The sequence below is a fragment of the Camelus ferus genome, chromosome 11 (genome assembly GCF_009834535.1).
Source record: "Camelus ferus isolate YT-003-E chromosome 11, BCGSAC_Cfer_1.0, whole genome shotgun sequence".
NCBI lineage: Eukaryota > Metazoa > Chordata > Mammalia > Artiodactyla > Camelidae > Camelus > Camelus ferus.
In genome coordinates this window covers 42,695,141-42,713,212 of record NC_045706.1, presented here as the reverse complement: position 1 = coordinate 42,713,212, position 18,072 = coordinate 42,695,141, and the positions used below count along the sequence as shown (strand labels likewise).

Here is an 18,072-nt window from a genome sequence, read left to right as displayed (position 1 = left end):
AAGACCATCAAAAAGTCATCGGGAAGTTTATTTCCTTCTGCCAGCTTTCATTCACACCCGAAACCCGTCGGCACCAGAGGGGCCCAAAGCATATACAGTGCACAGCCTGCAGTGTTCCTTCCTCTCTCGTGGCCTGTCACACACAGCTCAAGCCTTCAGCCACAAGCTGTTAGGGTCTAGGGCAGAGGGCAAAACGACCGCCCACCAGCCAGATGCAGCCCACCAGCTGTTTTTGTAAATGAAGTTTTATTGGAACACAGCCGCTCCCCTTTCTGTACCTGCTGTATGTGGCTGCTTTATCACTACAAAGGCAGCACTGACGAGTTGCAGTAGAGATTGTGTGGCCTGCAAAGCCAGAAATAATTTGATACCTGGCCCTTTGCCCCCTGCTTGCTCTAGAAGGGATGATATCAGTCCTGTCCACTCCCTGCCAGCGTCACTAAAGTACAGGTGTTTTACTCAGGTCTCTTTCTCTTCCTTTCACTTAGTGAACTAACTGTTGTTGAATTGATTTATACCTTAGCACCTAAGAATAATGAGTTAAAGAGTTATTCAGATGGGAGAATGTATAATGACTCAAAGCATTTAACTAGAAAAGTTTATAGAAAATACAAAAAGAACACGTTAAACAACACTTCATGAAAATGCAATCAGTCAAATCCAGAATGCAGGAAGTTCTACACAGTAAATTTTTAAGCATTTTTAATAGAAATATAGTTAATTGACAATGTTGTGTTAGTCTCAAGGGTATAGCAAAGTGATTCAGTTATACATGTATATATATTCTTTTTCAGATTCTTTTCCATTATAGGTTATTACAAGATACTGAGTATAGTTCCCTATACTATACAGTAGTTCCCTGTTGTTTATCTATTTTATATATAGCTGTGTGTATATGTTAATCTCAAACTCCTAATTTATCCCTCCCCGACCCCCAGCTTTCCCCTTTGGTAACCATAAATTTGTTTTCTATGTCTGTGAGTCTGTTTCTGTTTCTCTACGTGATACATTACCTAGTTTTTTCAATAAATATATGGGTATGGAAAGAAGAAGGTGGAGTAGGGTAACTATGGAGATTAAAAGAGACTTAGCGGACATTTCAACTTACTGCAAGATGTAGGTTTTCTAATTTGAGCAATTGTACTGAGATAATGGGAGAATTTAACATTGACATGGTTTTAGTGTTTTGAAGGAATTATTCTCACTTTGTTAGATATAAAGATATGGTGATTATTTGTTTACAAGCATCCCTATCTGTTAGAGATAGCTAAATTGCAGTATTTGTGGGTGAAATAATATGCCTAAGATTTTCTTTCTCCTCTTAAACTCCTTCAGCCAGAAAAATACAGTAGGGAGTATAAAAGAAATAATACTGGGAAAAGTTTGATCATAATTGAAACAGAATGATGAGTACATGAGGTTCATTATGTCTTTCAAACTTTCTGTCTGTTTGAAAATGTGCTTTTTCCCAAAAGCATTAGTTTGAGTCATAGTTTAATTTGAATCCTGGTTTTGCTGGGTGTTTGTACACCTGTAAAATGGGCATTGTGATTCAGATTGCTTGCAGCATAATGAGAATTATGGAAACCAAGTGAAAGAGTAAAGAGTTTAACCCAGTGCCTAATTCATACGGAAAGAGTCAATACCTGGTAGCTAGGATGGCGTATCTACTGTCACATGGCAAAAATATAACCCCTTATGAGCCTAGTTCAATTCTCGTGTAACTGACTTTTGTAAATCGCAGACCTTAAATCCATATTGTCCTTACACAACAGTAAGAAGCCAAAATAGAGAATGTTTTCACTCTACACACGTTTCCTTGACAGTCTGGAAACAATCAAAGCACCTGTAGGACGCATGGAGGAAAGGACTGTGGTATCAAGGGGACTGTGATTGGAATGTCAGATTGTCCTGACAAGATGTCTGTTCCTCAACAGTAGTTTAAAAAAAAATCATCATAGTCATTTTTCTGAGAGATTGCTAATAAATGCCTGTGAACACAGTTGAGCCCACCATGCATGAAAAGTCCTGTGAGCACGTAGAGCACTGACAGATTTCCCAGTTTGAGTTACTCTCGTCTCTCCTTGACAGCTTGTGCTCAGATGACCCAGAGCAGGCTCTGAGTAACCTGACACTCCTTGAGCTGAGTCTCAGCTGACTAATCAGCCACTTAGCCAGCCACTCAGTAGCCAGGATGTGTCACCCAAGTTTACAGGAAAACACACTGACTTAAAGGTGCAGGATTTCAGAGCAAACACAATCAACATCTCATCCGTCAGTCATGTCAGTCAAATGGAACAGACTTGGACCCTTTCCCACAGAGTGTGTCCCTGAAAATTCATCCCTCTTTTGAGTCTCCTTTGAGTAAAATTACTGTCAGAGAGAGATGTTGAGAAGCATTCTGTTCATAATGGATTTTTTTTTTTTTTAAAGATAAGAAAAAGTATGAAGACATGTTGGGGAAGATTTAGGAAGCAATGTTTTGGTTAAACTCAAGATAACAAAACTGTATTTTTTCTTCCGTTCTCCCACAGAATGACATCACTCCTTTACATGTTGCATCAAAAAGAGGAAATGCCAATATGGTAAAACTATTGCTTGATCGAGGAGCTAAAATCGATGCCAAAACAAGGGTAAGAGTGCAGCCTCTTCATGTGCTTGTCCTTCTTCTCAGGAAGCAGGAGTACGTCTCTGAATACCTGTGGTGCTGGCTCAGCACTGGCTTTATCTTTACTTCATTTGCTGTGGTGTCTTAGGAAATGACTGCCGAGTTTATTCTTCTTAAAATGGGATAATGATCCATATTTATAAATCTTTAATACATGTTTAAATAGTGCATGGCTTTAATTATAGACCCTAAGGCCTAGGTCTAGAGTTCTAGTTGAGTTAAATTTTTAAGAATTGAGTCACTGCTTTATACTGCAGGCAGAGCTGTTGGGTCAATTTGCTACTAAGACTGACAGTGTTTCTACTTAAAAACAAATCTGTCTCCCTTTACACACTGCTGGTGGAAGTGGAAAATTGTGCAGCCACTATTAAAAAAAACAGTATGGAGGGTCCTTAAAAAACTGAAAATAGAACTAGCATATGATCCAGCAATTCTCCTTTGGAGTATATAGCCCCCCAAATTGAAAGTATCTTGAAGCAACATTTGCACAACCACGTTCATTGCAGCGTTATTCACAATAGCCAAGAGGTAGAAGCAACCCAAATATCCGTGGACAGATCAATGGATAAAGAGAACGTGAGGAATACAGTGGAATATTATTCAGCCTTACAAGGAAATCCTATCACTTTCTTCAACATGAATGGGCGTTGAGGACATTGTGCTGAGTGAAAGAAACCATTCACCAAAGTACAAATACTGTGCGATTCCACTTATATGAGGTATTTAGCGTAGACAAAATTGTAGAAACAGAAGCAGAACGGTGGTTGCTGGGGCTGGGGGGACAGGGAAATGGGGAATTGTTGTTCAGTGGGATAGAATTTCAATTTTGTAAGATGAAGTTCTCGAGACGTCACACAACAGCATGAATGTGGCTAACACTACTGACCTGGGTACCTAGAGGTGGTTAGGAGGTAAGTTTCATATTATGTGCTTTTTACCACGATTGAGAACAGTTTTTTAAACACAGATCAGTCTAGCTAGGTGTTTGACATGTTGCTTGTTCAGCGCGATACATATAAGGAGGGGAAGAAGGGAAACTTAGAATCAAGTTGGAATCCCAGAAGGTGAGCTTAGCGGACGGACTTAGGTCGGCTGTGTAACCTTCTGTGTGTAATATCTCTATCTGAAAATAGAGAAAATTAATAGCCATCTTGAAGGGTTGTTGCAGTGATCAAGCTAATGTTTATAAGCTGTGCTGGCATAAAGTAGACCAGAAACAAATTCCAGCCATTACTAGTACAGACAGTACCCTGGAGATACTGCGGGTTCAGTTCCAGACCACGGCAATAAATTATGCAAATGCTGCACGTAAGTGAGTCACATGAATTTTCTGGCTTCCCAGTGTATATATAAGTTATGTTTACTCTGTGCTGGAGTCTTTTAAGTGTGCAATAGCATTATGTCTTTAAAATGTACATACTTTTAAAAAATTGCTTTATTGCTAAAAACAAAAAGCTAACCATTATCTGAGCCTTTAATAAGTCATAATTTTTTTTTTGCAATAGTAACATAAGAATCACTAACTAGAAATCACCACAACAAATATAATAATAATGAAAAAGTTTGCAATGTTGTGAGAATTACCAAAATGTGACACAGAGACACAAAGTGAGCAAATGCTGTTGGAAAAATGGTGCCGATAGACTTGCCTGACGCAGGATTGCCACAAACCTTCAATTAAAAAAAAAATGCAGTATCTGCAAAACACGATAAAACAAGGTACGCCTCTGTTAAGTCAGAGCGCCAAGGAACATTAAACTTTTAACTAGGGATTTACTTTTTCAGTATTTCATGTGTTTGTTACAAGGTGTGAGTTAAGAGTGAGGCTCATAAAATGTGGTCTGACCATACACAGCCTCCTCTCAAAGGGTTTTCGATAGTTTTCCCTGTCTTGTAATTGTACCTCCCGTGCTTCTTCTTTCCAAGAATCTTGATCTCCATGTTTCTAAAACTGGCCTGGTAACCTGAACTTGATTCCCATAGTTCCTTGATACACAACATCTTTTATAATTCGGAGCATGTATTCACTCAGTCAGGGGATGATGACTGAGTGCCTGCTGGGGGCACAGCTAGGTGGAGAGCAAGTTGACAAGACACTTTCCCTACCCTCGTGCAGCTGCTGGGCGGTCTGTCCCCTGTGTACTCTGACCCGAGGACGGCCCAGCCATGGGGATTTGGCAGGAGACCCAGACTTCTTTTTCTTGGTACCTCTTGGGCCTGAAAACCATGTGTGTAGCGCCGAAGAAACTGGCTTTTCTGGAGAGGAGAAATGAAGGAAGATGAGGATTGACCCCAACAAGACTGTCTGACTGGGGAAGTGAACTGAAGGGAGGTCTTGGTGAACTGACTTGGCATTATTCGATAAGAAACCATCACCAGCCTGCTAGAACTGCTATTTTAAATGTCAGGGGTCTTCCACTGAGTATAGGCTATTTAAAATGATTGTGAGAAATAAAAATTAGAGAATCATTGCTTATGCCACTTGGTTACCAGTAGGGCTAAAGGATCACCTGTGAATAGGGAGAACTTTTGTGAAGAGAAGTCGGAGCTACTGGAGCCAAGCAGGAAAGGGAATACCTGGGTATCCAGATGGCGTTTTAGTGAGTGTGCCAGTTAGAAATTGCCTTATTTCTCCCACTCTTGATACAACCGTCCATCACCAGAGCCGTACAATTGCTTGCCAGTCATTTTGCATCATTTATCAAACACTTACTTGCTGTAGTTGGTACAGCGGGAGGAGGAAAGGGTACATAGGAAATTCAGGCCCCATCTTGCAGGGCACATAGTGTCACAGGGGAGGTCCAGGATAAAAACATACAGACACTTCTGGATAAAAGCATCAGAGGTACGGAGTACTGTGCTGTATGTGGGCAAATTCAGTACGCACTCAATTTCTTTTGCCCTTTTGCCTCCCTGTTTGAAAGGGTGTCTTATTTTAAACAAGGTGTCGACTGTTTGTGACCATCTATTCAGCTTTAACATGGAGTTACTTTTGTCTTGTGTTTTGTGAGTGACGTGTGGATGTGAAGGAGACTTGGAGAAACAGGGAACAGAAAAGCCTGTCATTCTTCTGTTGTCCTGCAGGGAGTTGGGTGGGGGTGGGGTCTCACTCGGGCACAGACTGAATTCCTGGCAGACTGTGTGGAAGAAAGCACAGTGCATACCCCAGATATGTCGACTGTTGTGTGTTCTCTCCATCAAAGCTTCCGTTCTCTCTTGCTGAAATGACTGAGCAGTGACTGGGTGTGTGGGTGAAAGGGAGGGGACCAGAGAAAATGTCAGAAAGCCCTGGGACAAGCCTAACAACAGAAAGCAAAATTTTTCACTTATTTTTTTTTTAATTGAAGTGTAGTCTGTTTACAATGTTGTGTTAATTTCTGTTGTAGCAAAATATTTTATAAATACAAGTTTTAATGACCCAATCCAGTAGTTCTTTAGAAAAATAAGATTATTATCTACCCATCCACCTCCTGCCAGGTACTTCCTACTTTCATAGCTCCCTTGTTGCATCAACAATCTGACCTCCTCCACACCGGTCCCCCAGGTTTAGAGACAGGAAAACAACGCTGGATTTCACCCCAGGGGCCAGCACACTCTCAGGGACCTCGTTTGCTTGCTCTGCTCCCTGCATGTGTTGCCGACCTAGTAAAGGATTCAGTTTAAGAGCAGACTCGTCCTAGTGCCCTTTCAATCAAGGAAGTGAACTTTGAGTTGTGGTCAGAGTCATTTATGTAGGATCTGAGCGAGACCTTGCCAGCTGGAGAAGCAGGATGAGAGTGATTTTTTTTTTCTTTTCCTAGTGCCTGATCTCTAGTCTTAAGTGTGACTAGCAGGTAAAATAATGACCTTAAGCAAGTGCATCCTCCCGAGTCTGAGTTTCCATCTCAGTATAGACAGTGAGTTCTTCCCAGTGATTTTACAAGCTTTCCCAGCTGCTAGGGCACTGGAAAAATTGTTTTTTAAAAAAAAAAAAGCTCAAAAAAAGAAAAATTTTTTTAAAAGGAAGATTTGGAATTGGTTTAAAAAAAAAAAACCCACTGAGAATAACTGCACAGAAAGGGAAGGAAGGACTTCATTCTGCCTGCATCATCCCATCCCCTAGGCCAGCACTGCTCAGGGCCAAGAGTGACCTCCCCAACTAGAAAGAGTTCACCTCACCAAGAAGGGGAGAACCAGTTGAGCAGCCAGCTTCCACAGCCTTTGGGGGCACTGATGAAAGGGACTCACTTCTGTTTCACTCCAGCCAGAGACTGCAGAGCTGAGCCGAATAGAGAAGGGAAGGAACAAGGGGGAAAGAGCAGGGCTGTCAGCATCAGCCTCGTGGCAGGAATGACTGTGGGTCCCTGTGACCTGCTCTGCAGGAGACCCCAGCACCACTGAAGTAACCAGTGGCGAGCACAGCCACCACAGACCCACTGCAGTTGTCAGTGGTTTTTGCCCCACAGATACTCACATTCACTGACACCAGACACCTGAGTCCTTCCCTGCTCCTTACTGGGGCATGGCTATGGCACATCAGTTATAAGATGAGTAAGTTCAAGGATCTAAGATACATCGTTGTGACTTTTGTTAATTATACTGTATGGTACACTCAAAATTTGCTGTGAGAGTAGAGCTTTGATGTTCTCACCATGACAACAGTGTAATCTATGTGGGGTAATAATGGTGGCAAATGTGCTGAGATGTAAACACATTTCAAGGCAAATGCTTCAATCTCGTCTATATGCAGCATCCTAATTTGTTTCTTTATAGAAAGGCTTTTCTAGGAATGGCCACTTACAGTAGCCGCTGTTTCTTTCCATTTAACTCTTGCTCTCTGCAAACCTAGCACGTGTATTTGCATACTTTTTGAAGGAAGATACTTGGCAATGGATGGTCCCTTGTCATTTTTATTTTCCTTTGCACCAATTCACAGCCAAATCAGAGGCTCAATATGAACTCTAAGTTAGAACCATTTTAAGACTTTGTGACAACTTCTGAGTTCTCCATCTCTTTTCACTGACTTCTCCATCCAATAATGAAGGTAGCTGGTCTTATATTTAGTGCCCCAGAGAATATGCAGGACTTCCAGATAGAGTCAGTAATAACAATACTCTGATTCCCAGAATGCCGCTCTAACCATGCCTCTCTCAACTTCCTGCCTTTCTAGCAAGGTGCCACTGCCCACATCCCCATATCACCCCATTACTACAGTATTACACTCAAAGCTGCACCTTGACACTCAGAAGTACACGTTTATCCTGTTTTCCCTTGATGTATGTTAGTAACGGTCACATCCTATTTCTTTTAATATCTCTCTCCTATTGCAGAGGAGACCTAATTACCACATGAGAGAGCCTTGGTAAACACCTTTGGTTTTTTACTGAAACACTGGAAGGACTGCATTTTAAGAGTTATAACAATGCTCTAGGGCTAAAGGGACCACACTAGGAATAAATACAAAACTGAAAGAGACCCATTATTGAAAGCCTGAAAGCAAGTCCCTACAAGGTCTGGTGGTGGTATATTTTTCACAACACCCAGTACCTAATTTTAAAATTACTGTACATTAAATATATTAAATAATCTGAAGGAAAAGACATATAATGGATGAAGAAAAAGGGAATTTCAGGAGACAGTAAGGAAACCTTCAAAAAAAAAAAAAAAGGCAGATAGAAATCCTAGAATTGAAAAACATGAAATCTGAAATTTTAAAAAAATTCATTGGATGGGATAAACAGCTGATGGAATGCAAAGGACGAAAGAATTGGTGAGCTTGAAAGCAAAGCATAAACATCATCCAACCTGAATAACAGAAAGCAAAAAGATTGAAAATCAAATTAACACCATGCCAACGATCTGTGGAATAATAGCAAGAGCCAAATAGAAACATACAGTGGTGTTCAAGAGGGACAGGAGAAGGAGAATGGTGGGGGAGAGATATATATATATCCAAATTCAATCTTAAACTGCAACCAGCAAACCCAGGAAACTTAGCACCCCAAGAAGGATAACTACAAAGAAAAGCACACAGAGGCGCATCATACTGAAACAGCTGAATGTCAAAGGTTTTTTAAAAATGTAAGCAGCCAGAGGAAAAGATTCATTATAAATGGGAAAACAATGATGAGTATGTTATCTGACTTCTTATCAAAAACACTGGAGGCCAGAAGACAATGGGACATCTTTAAGGTGCTGAGTGAAAAATACCTGTAAATCTAGAATTTATAGCCAGTAAATTTCCATAATAAAAGCAAAAGAAAGACATTTTCAGATAAGCAAAAGCTGAGATAGCTTGTTATTATCCAACCCATATGAAAAGAAATACTAAAGAAAGTTCTTCATTCTGAAGGGAAATGATGCTAGATGGAATGTGGATCTAAATAAAAGAGAGAAAAGTTAGAAGTCATAAATAATCAGATAAGGAACTATTTTTCTTAAAATTTTAAAAACTTGATTATAATGCATGCAAAAGTTAAATATATATCCATATACAGAGGGAGGGTATAGCTCGAGCGGTAGAGCACATGCTTAGTGTGCACAAGGTCCTGGGTTCAATCCCCATTACCTCCTTCAAAAAATAAATACGTAAATAAGTAAACCCAATTACCTCCACAACCCCCCCAAAACATTAAATTATATCTGTAGCAAAAAAGATGAAAGTAATAATGTAAGTGGAATTACAAGATTGTAGATTTCTCATATATGAAGTTACATAATATTAATTCAATACATTATATATAATATCAGTTACTATGTAATATAATTCGTAATATTATTTAGACTGATAATTTAAGGATACGTATTTTAATCTTTAGAGCAACCCATAAAAAATAAAGAAAAGAAAAAAGAGATTTAGTTAAAAAGCCAAAGGAGCAGGGAGGATATAATTCAAGTGTTACAAAATGCATGCTTACCATGCATGAGGTCCGGAGTTCAATCCCCAGTACCTCCATAGAACAAAAACCTAATTAGCTCCCCCTGCAAAAAAAAAAAAAAAAAGCCAAAAGAAGAGATGGCCATTGATATATATATGATGAATCAATCATTAGAATACTAAATAAGACTCAGGTAACCCAAAAGAAGATCAGAAAGAACAAAAAACAAGAAGAACAGAGTGGAGAAATGCACAACAACAAAGACAGGAAGGGCGTGTTTTAGGCGCAGGGGGAAAGCTGTAGTTTTCTAAGCAGAAAGAACAACGGTAGGATTTTACCTTATTTTAGTTTAATTCTAAACATAGAATGTATGGCAGGACAACAAGGAAGAGCGTTAGAAAGAGCTTTTTCTCCCTCCTGTATATAAATGGCAGAAATGAATTCTTGATCTTAAAAGGAGATTGCTTGGTCTAGTAGAAGAAATCCAATCCCTCTGACAGAGGCGACCCTGCGTGGAACTTCTAGTGCCAACCGTTTCCTTGCATATGACCTTGAGGAGGTACATTAATGCTCTGGCAGCTTTCTCACCTATAAATGAAACTTCCGATGCCTTTCTCAGGAGTTGTTATAAAAATTCAGTAAGATCACAAATACAAAGTGTATGTGACAATAGAGGGGCCTCAAAAAATATCTTTTCACTTCCTCTCAGGCCAAATCTACAATTGCCTAACATATACAAAATGAGGAAACAGAATTTTTGGAGAAAAATACAGATGTGAGAATAGCTTGCTCTTCGACTCTAATTGGTGCCTTTTATCTCTGGCTGTCTTTATAACTCTCCTCTCCTGAGCACTGCCTGCTTTTTCTTTCAGTGTTTTCAGTCTTCAGTTAAATATCACATCCTGTTTTATAGCCATGACATAGAAAAAAGTGTATTTCCACAGAGTTCTCCCCGCTCGATTTCCTTTTACTTCTCCACACTGAGTCTTTTGCTTAGGGGGAAGAGGAGAAACCTAGGGGATACTAATCAAAAGAAACGATGTCTCTTTCTGAAAGTGTTTCCCAAGTCATGAACTTGTATCATTTCAGTATTGGCTTTGATCAAATTCAACCTGGTAAGGACATATTCTGGGTTCAGTATTCCTAAATGTGATGCTTTAATGCCCCGCTTTCGTGCTTTTCAGAAAAACCAAACCTGAAAGAAAATCTTTTTGACCTTCACGTGTGCGAGATTTTGCTCTTAGTCTTAACACTGGAGAGCATTTTGTACAGCCAGTAAAGTGTAGTTCTCCACCTCACTAATAAGATTACTGTCACTGAAATGAAATATGAGATCTAGACTCTCCGGTTTATGTTGCTTCAGAATTCTGCCCAAGGAAATACTTATTCATTATGTGAGTGCTTTAAAAATCAAGGGAATTGGAAAAAGAATCACTAACCCCATGCAATTTCATTTCCCTCCCATAGTGTTACTATGGCAACTCCACATCCTCTCCGCTTCTCTCCTGTCCAACTGCATATGCTGCCTTTCTTGAGGGAGCTTCCCTTGAGCCCCAAGAACTGCCTTTGTCAAGCATTTTTCAACTGGAGGTCAAAACTATATACTGTTGTATGTAGTTGAAGAACTGCATTTTGGTCTAGGACCCATTCTAAGTAACACTGTACATTCATTGTATATTTCCAGAGGTTGGGAGCAGGTAAAAATCCTTATTTTGTGTTGGAAAGAGCATTGCCCCAATTTTAAAGAGAGCAGTTCCCTATGTAAACCAGTTCACTTCTATGTTGTAAAACACAATATCCACAGTAGCTCTTTTTTTAAAGCTTATAATGATTTTTTAAATTAAATTTTTAATATTTTTATTGAGTTATAGAAGCTTATAATGTTTTGAATTAGCAAGAGGAAAAATCTTAGAGTAAATATTCCGATATTTCTCTTACTTTCTTATTCTTAATACTAAGAAGACTGAGTCATATTCTTCAGTGTAGTTCTAATTTGTAAGTCACTTATTTATTGAGAATTTAATTTTCCTGGAAAGGTAAGACATTTTAATAGCACTTGCAAAGTACAAAATCAGTTTAATCTGAAAAAAGTTAACAAGGAAAGGAATTTTTAAGCAACTAATTAGAAAACACTTTTAAAAGACTAGCCGAAAAACTCATTCATTGATTGATTTACTCAGTCATTTTTATTAAGCAACTTTCACAAACATACTGAGTTGCCTTCTCTGAGATTCAAGTATCCCTTTTAAGCTAGTAACTATGTCCTCAGAAACAGAGTAGTTGGAATTATAATGCATGCTCACAAATAATTAAAATACCAAGTTAAAAGGCATAGGATCCCCAAAAGAGGTTCAGATAAAATATGAGGGGAGTCCTGATGGTAGAATAATGATGTCTAGCTTTGGAAATGTCTTCAACAAAAAATTGTACTTTAAACGGTAAGGATTTGGGTCTCGGTGAAAGTAGAAAGGGAACTTTGAGGTACATGGAAGTCATGTGGGCAAAGCAGAGAAACAAGAAAATGAGAGGCTTTTACCAGGACCTGCAAATAGTTCAATTGAGGCAGAAGGGAAGGGAATTAGGGGAAGGTCAAGTGTAGCAGGGACTGATTTTGGAAGACTTGGAGTGCTCAGCTGAGGAATTTAGACTTGGCTCAGGAATGACAGTTACTAAAGATCTTTTTGAACATAGGAGCATCATAATCAGAAAGTGCTTCAGGAAAGTGAATAAGCCACACCTATTTTAAAACCAAAGAAATTAGTTCAAAATTTAAAATTTGCTTTTTGCCCCCCCAAAACTGGTATTAAGTAATGTCAGTGCCCACTCTTTTTTTTTTTTTTTTTTCTAAACTGAACTGTGAATCACTACATGGCAGATACTCTTCTGTCTCACTGTGGATCAGCTGGTCATGTCTCCGTCTTTATGACTGTAGGGAACTGTGATGTTAATCAAAGATCTTACATTAACTCTAGGCACTAGTTTTCCACTGACCTGTGAATGTCCCAGCAGCCAGGCTGGCACTGCCTGTGCAGCCAGATAGTCGTGACACCTTGTACAGCTTCCTGCTGAGAGGCATCACTCCTGCCGGGATTCTGGCTATTCGAAGAGCCATGCACCTTTGAAAAGTTTCAGAGCAGGTCTGCAGAAGATCCAAAGGAGTCAGCCACTTGCAGTCAATGTTTAAAATATTGCAAGTAAAGCTACAGTTGAAAGAGCTAGAGATTGATGCGGCTTGGGGAACTAATGGACTTTATCATTAAAGCAAGGTGATTGAAGGAACAATGGCTAGAGTGCTAAAGCACTTCACAGCTCTTACACTGATAGAAAAAACTCTCATCTCTCCTGGCTGAGTCTGTAGATTCTGTGAGTTTTTAATACATACATACCAGAGATCAGAGGTAGCAGCTGCAGAATGTAGATAAAGAAAGGTGAAGAGTGGCTGAAAGTTTGAGCAGAGCGGCTTTGTTTTAATAACTCCTCCCAAGATATGCCTTGTTCTGGATTCAGCCTGTGCAGCCTTGGATGAGTCATTTAACCTCTTTGAACCTTAGCGTCTTCATTTATAAAGTGAAGATTACACCTTGTATACAATGATAGAATGTCTTAGCTTTGCTTCAAAATAATACAAGAATGGAAAAAAGGTCAGGATACAGATGAATCAGGGTCGATCACGAGGTGACAGCTGTTGACACTAAGCACCTGCTACACCTAGTGGCTCGTTACACTATTCGGTCTACTTTAGTCTGAAATATGTTTGAAGTTTTACATAATTAAAACTTTTTTTTTTTAGAAAGGTGAAACCAGCAAAAAATGTATGTCTGTAAGGAACAGTAGAGTTCAAAAGGATTAAGGAGGTGAAATAAATTTTGCTCTGAGATAGCCAAACATTGTGTTCCATGTGTAGCATTTTGCTTGGGGGAAGATCATTTTCAAAGATAAATGAGTTGAGCTAAAATAATTATTTTGCCTGTGTGTGACCATAGTTTGAAAATGCCTACACATTATCTGCCGCCTCTTACATCTTAGAGTCTACTTAATGAGAAAATGAAAGAAACGAATTTGACCTTTTAGTTCATTAAAGACAGTCACACTTGGAGGATGTGAATTTTGTGTGTGTGGGAAGGTAGATGTGATCATCATATTATTTCTCCTTCAGTTATTTTCAGGTTTGACATCATTGGGAAGACATTTGGACTTTATGGTATTTTTAATTTGCTCTCAGATTTTATTTTATTCTATTTTATTAGCAAAGTGTTGTTTCCAGCTTGAAAGCCTGTTATATTGCTTTACTTTGCTTTATAAGAGCAAATGTTTTAAATCAGCATAAAAGGCAGAATATTTAAACATGCCCAAAGTATATACAAACCAGCTCATGTAATATTTGCAATTTAAATCTCATTTTTCAAAACATTTTAATTCTATTGAGATTTGGCTAGGAGTTTAGAAATAGGATTGTAGTTCATTGATTAAATATTAAGATAATCAGGCTCACTTTCAAGATCTGCTCACACAACCTGGAAAGTGATTTCAGTACATTGAATCAACTTTTGATGTATTTGAAAATGTGACTATTCTTAGGGTAAGTCTGAAGTGTCAGCAGAGGGAATCTTCACGTTGAGGAACACACAAACCGGGTGTGTGAAAACTTCTCTGTATGGTTTGCGGCCACTCAGATAGTTTGAAGTGAATAAGTTTCCATTTCCTTAACTCCCCATTAATTCTCCTTTCCCACCTATTTAATACAGTAATCCTCCTCCCCTAGTACTAAAGAAAGGCCCCAGGGTGCAGAAGCTCTGCGGGGAAGGGGTGACGGAGAGGGGCAGAGGGAAAAGTTCAAAATACTGGTGTCCTGTTAAGAACTGCATGACTCTAATGATTACATAACCAACTCTTCAGCATGTCATATGCTTAGAAATCAAAAGTGAAGGACCTAATGGACTTGTCTTATGATAGATCATTGAAAAAAAAAATTCCTGATGAAAGATTATTAAGGGATTTGTGGCGTGTAGTTCAGAAGGAGTTTAGAGAATTAGTGACCCTGCCAAAGCAAAAGCTGGTCTGCTTGTTTATGCAGAAAGATGTCTCAGCACTAACATTTATAGAGACAAAACTGGGACAGTGCTGGTGCTGGATCCTGCCTCATTCTAGCAGTGAATACTGTTCATTGGCAGATACATGGACTAGTGGTGAAAAGAAGTGCATCTCATTTAGAGAGGAAGTTTTCATAAATTGTTGCTCTTGCTTAACAATCACAAAATGTGTAATATATTTTTGCTGTTTTGATCAGTTGTGTTTGAATAATTACGACCATTCCAGTCAGTTTTTTGTTTGTTTGTTTCAGTTCTTAAATAAAGGCTTATGTCTCAGGAAATCTTTAAGCCTTTTTCAAATTTAAATTTATATATTTTCACGGCAGAGAAATATATGATAATCAATTAAAAAAAACAGTCAAACATAAATATATTACATGAAGATAAAATTATATGGGGGAAGTGGAATGGAAATAGACATGCAGAAGGAAAAAGGACCAATGTAAAATTCCTATTACAAATTCCTAAGTTTGTAATTTTTTCCTCTACTGTCTTAACATTTTAATTTTTTTAATTAAAAAAATTTTTTTAATTGAAGTGTACTCATTTTTTATTTTAAAAAAATTTTTAATTGAGGTATAGATGTGTATTTTTTTTTAAATGGTGGGTATCAAATTACTTACAGTATTTAGATTCCACTGGCTAGTCAAAAGAGTAGTGGAACAGTTACATTTTAAATGTCAGTTTTCTAGTATGTGGGAAATCACACACTTGGCAACTACTCAAACTTATGAAAAATGTAGTTCTCTAGATGAAAATATAACATTATTTTATGAGATAAAGATGAGTAAATGTTCAAAGTTCACTGGTCCACAGGCTGTTGGACACTGTGCTGAATCTTGACGAGATACACTCATTTATAGAATTTCCCACTGAACATGACAGAGGATGTTGCCTTGTTCGACAGGATGGTCTGACGCCGCTGCACTGTGGAGCCAGGAGTGGCCACGAGCAGGTGGTGGAGATGCTGCTCGATCGAGCTGCCCCCATTCTCTCAAAAACCAAGGTAAATTCTCTTCAGGTTTTGGGCGTCACGCTGTATTCATCTCTGAACCCCTTGGCTAGTTACTTCACCCAGGCTATGGATGACATAGGAGATGCCATAGTTTGGGTTTAGCACCAAATCTTTGTAGAACCTCAAAATTAAGCTGGGGTTTATGCGGCCTCCAGATGGAGTTGTGTGTGTGTTGCTTTTGTCTTTATTTTGTTTTGTTTCGGGAACTCTTACTGCCTGATTTTATTCTATGGAATTTTCATAGCCCAGTAATGGTTTGCTTGTTGGGGAAGGACTACAAGATCTGCAGGCTAAAATCCAGGGGCTGGTGCTCTCTCTCCAGCCTCTGAGTTTATTTCCTGAGGGTTCACAGACTAGTAAAAAGGCCAAGATATTCCTTAACTGATGAAGCCTGGAAACTTTGGAGAGATTGCGCCTTGCTTGGGCATTTGAAAAAGTGGACATATCTGAAAGGGACACACAATGATTGCCTGAAAAAAATTAATGTTTTACTCAGTATCTCCTGGATTTTTAAATAGTAAAAACATCTGACACTGTTTGAAAAAGAGACTATTTGTAAATAAATTTGGGGGCATCCAAACTACCTCTGGGTCATAACTATTTTTATAAATCAAACCAGTGATTTTTGAGAAGTTATATTAAGCTTTATAAAGAGCCTTAATTTCTAAACATTATCAAAACAAGAAAAGCACATTATTACTCCTGTTTGCCCTCTGGTCAGTGTTTCCTCAGCAACTCTAGTGAAGATGGACAGGGTCACGGTGGTCTGAACAATTCCATCCCTCATTTGAAATGCAGGGTTTAGATTGGCGAGTCATTGGAGGTACCTGTCCAACAGAATTAAACAGCCACCGTTTTTCACTGTATGCTGTGACATCTTGGATTTTCTGTGCTTCTCATCTAAACCATTCTGTTTGCTTTTTCTCCTTTCACATAGTCTGCATCTTCTTTCCACCCCACTGCTGTCTGTGAGCCACGTCATCTTCCTGAGTCATTGTAATGGCCTCCTGACTGGTCCCCCGTTTCCCCACTTTCCCTTTTCCCATCCAGTTCTCATTTTGCAGTCAACGTGGCCATGGAAACTGTCAACCAAATCACATCAGCCTCCTGCCTAAAAAGCCTCCAGTTAATCCCTATTGTACTCTTTTAAAAGTAGTTTTCATTTTATCAAAGCAATGGAGTGAATAGCCATTGTCTCATCTTCCTTCTCCTACTGTTCACCTCATTGTCTTTTTGGTTTTTTTGCAGAGAAATCTCCCTGAGTTTTTTTCTTCTATGCTTTTGACGTGCAAGAACATTTTCTTATTCTCTCATTGCTTCTTTTCTTAAAGCATCCAGTTCTTGTTTTATGGATGCAATACATTCTGCTGCCTTTCTGAGAACACTCAAGGTAACTTTTCTTTACACTCTTGCTGCCTCTCGTCTGTCCCTTACTCCTCAGATTTTCTTTTTTCTCTTTGTTGGCTTTGGCTCTCTCTGTTGTGATGGGGATTGCCCACGAATGTCTGTACCTGCCCATAAGTGTCAGGCACTCCCCTTTGAGTGCAAGCTCCCTGAGGGCACACGGGGCTCCTCTCGGGTGTATCAGGTGGAGGTGGTTTGGAGGAATCCTTAATGTCAGGATGAGTTTACCTTTTCTCTGGGAACTTCAGTTTTTTGAAAGTCGCATCCTCTTACCTTTTGCAGTGTGCATCTGGGTGAACACATTCAGAGTCAGAAACAGGAAAAGGCGCTGCCATTCTCCTGGTCCTCTCCGCATACCTTGGTCGTCACGGTGGTTACTAATACTTACACAGTGGTTACTACATACCAGGCTTGAAGCACTTTACATGTATGAACCCATTTAATCCTCACAGTATCTCTTTGAGGTACTAGTTTTACTATGATGCTCTTTTTATAGCTGAGGAAACTGAGACCCAAAGAGAGATGTCACAGCTAGTGGCAGAACAAGGATTTGAACCCACGCAGTTGAACTCTAGAGACCACGCTCTTAACACATGTCCTTCCTCCTTCCCTGAGCACCTCTTCTCAATCCAGAGCCTCACCACTGCCCTCTGCTCTGCCCTGGCCCCTGCATCCACAATAGCTCTCCAGAGATTGAATTCCTGGTTTCCTGCAAGGTACAAGGGGGCAGTCATCTGCTTTGCTGGGCTGGAGGGGCCTGGAGACCAGACAACTCTGTAGGCAGGGAACCAGTCCTTCTTTGGGGCCCCCAAGCTTCATCTTTATCCTCCAAGGTACCATGTTTCCATGTGTTTTGGCCGTTTGAGAGGTAAATCTGTTGTTTTTATTATACCCAGTGGTATGCTGGAGCCAGATCGTTGGTTGAGTCTATTATGTACATCTTTTCCCAATTCCATGTTCAGAAACATCACGTTGACAGCTTAAAATTGGTCCTAGTAGGTTTTACACCATGGAAATTGGCAAATGTTACATATCAGG

General features: G+C 39.4%; 1 protein-coding gene across 5 annotated transcripts in view; it reads left to right on the top strand.

Moving 5' to 3' along the window:
* Positions 1-18,072, top strand: part of ANK3 (ankyrin 3) — a 304,223-nt gene that overhangs the window by 131,353 nt on the left and 154,798 nt on the right. For all 5 annotated transcript variants that reach the window (XM_014557311.2, XM_032491465.1, XM_032491464.1 and 2 more), the window contains exons 8-9: positions 2,535-2,633; positions 15,523-15,621. In XM_014557311.2, coding sequence (XP_014412797.1) covers positions 2,535-2,633; positions 15,523-15,621 — 198 coding nt within the window. The remainder of the gene's footprint in view (positions 1-2,534; positions 2,634-15,522; positions 15,622-18,072) is intronic.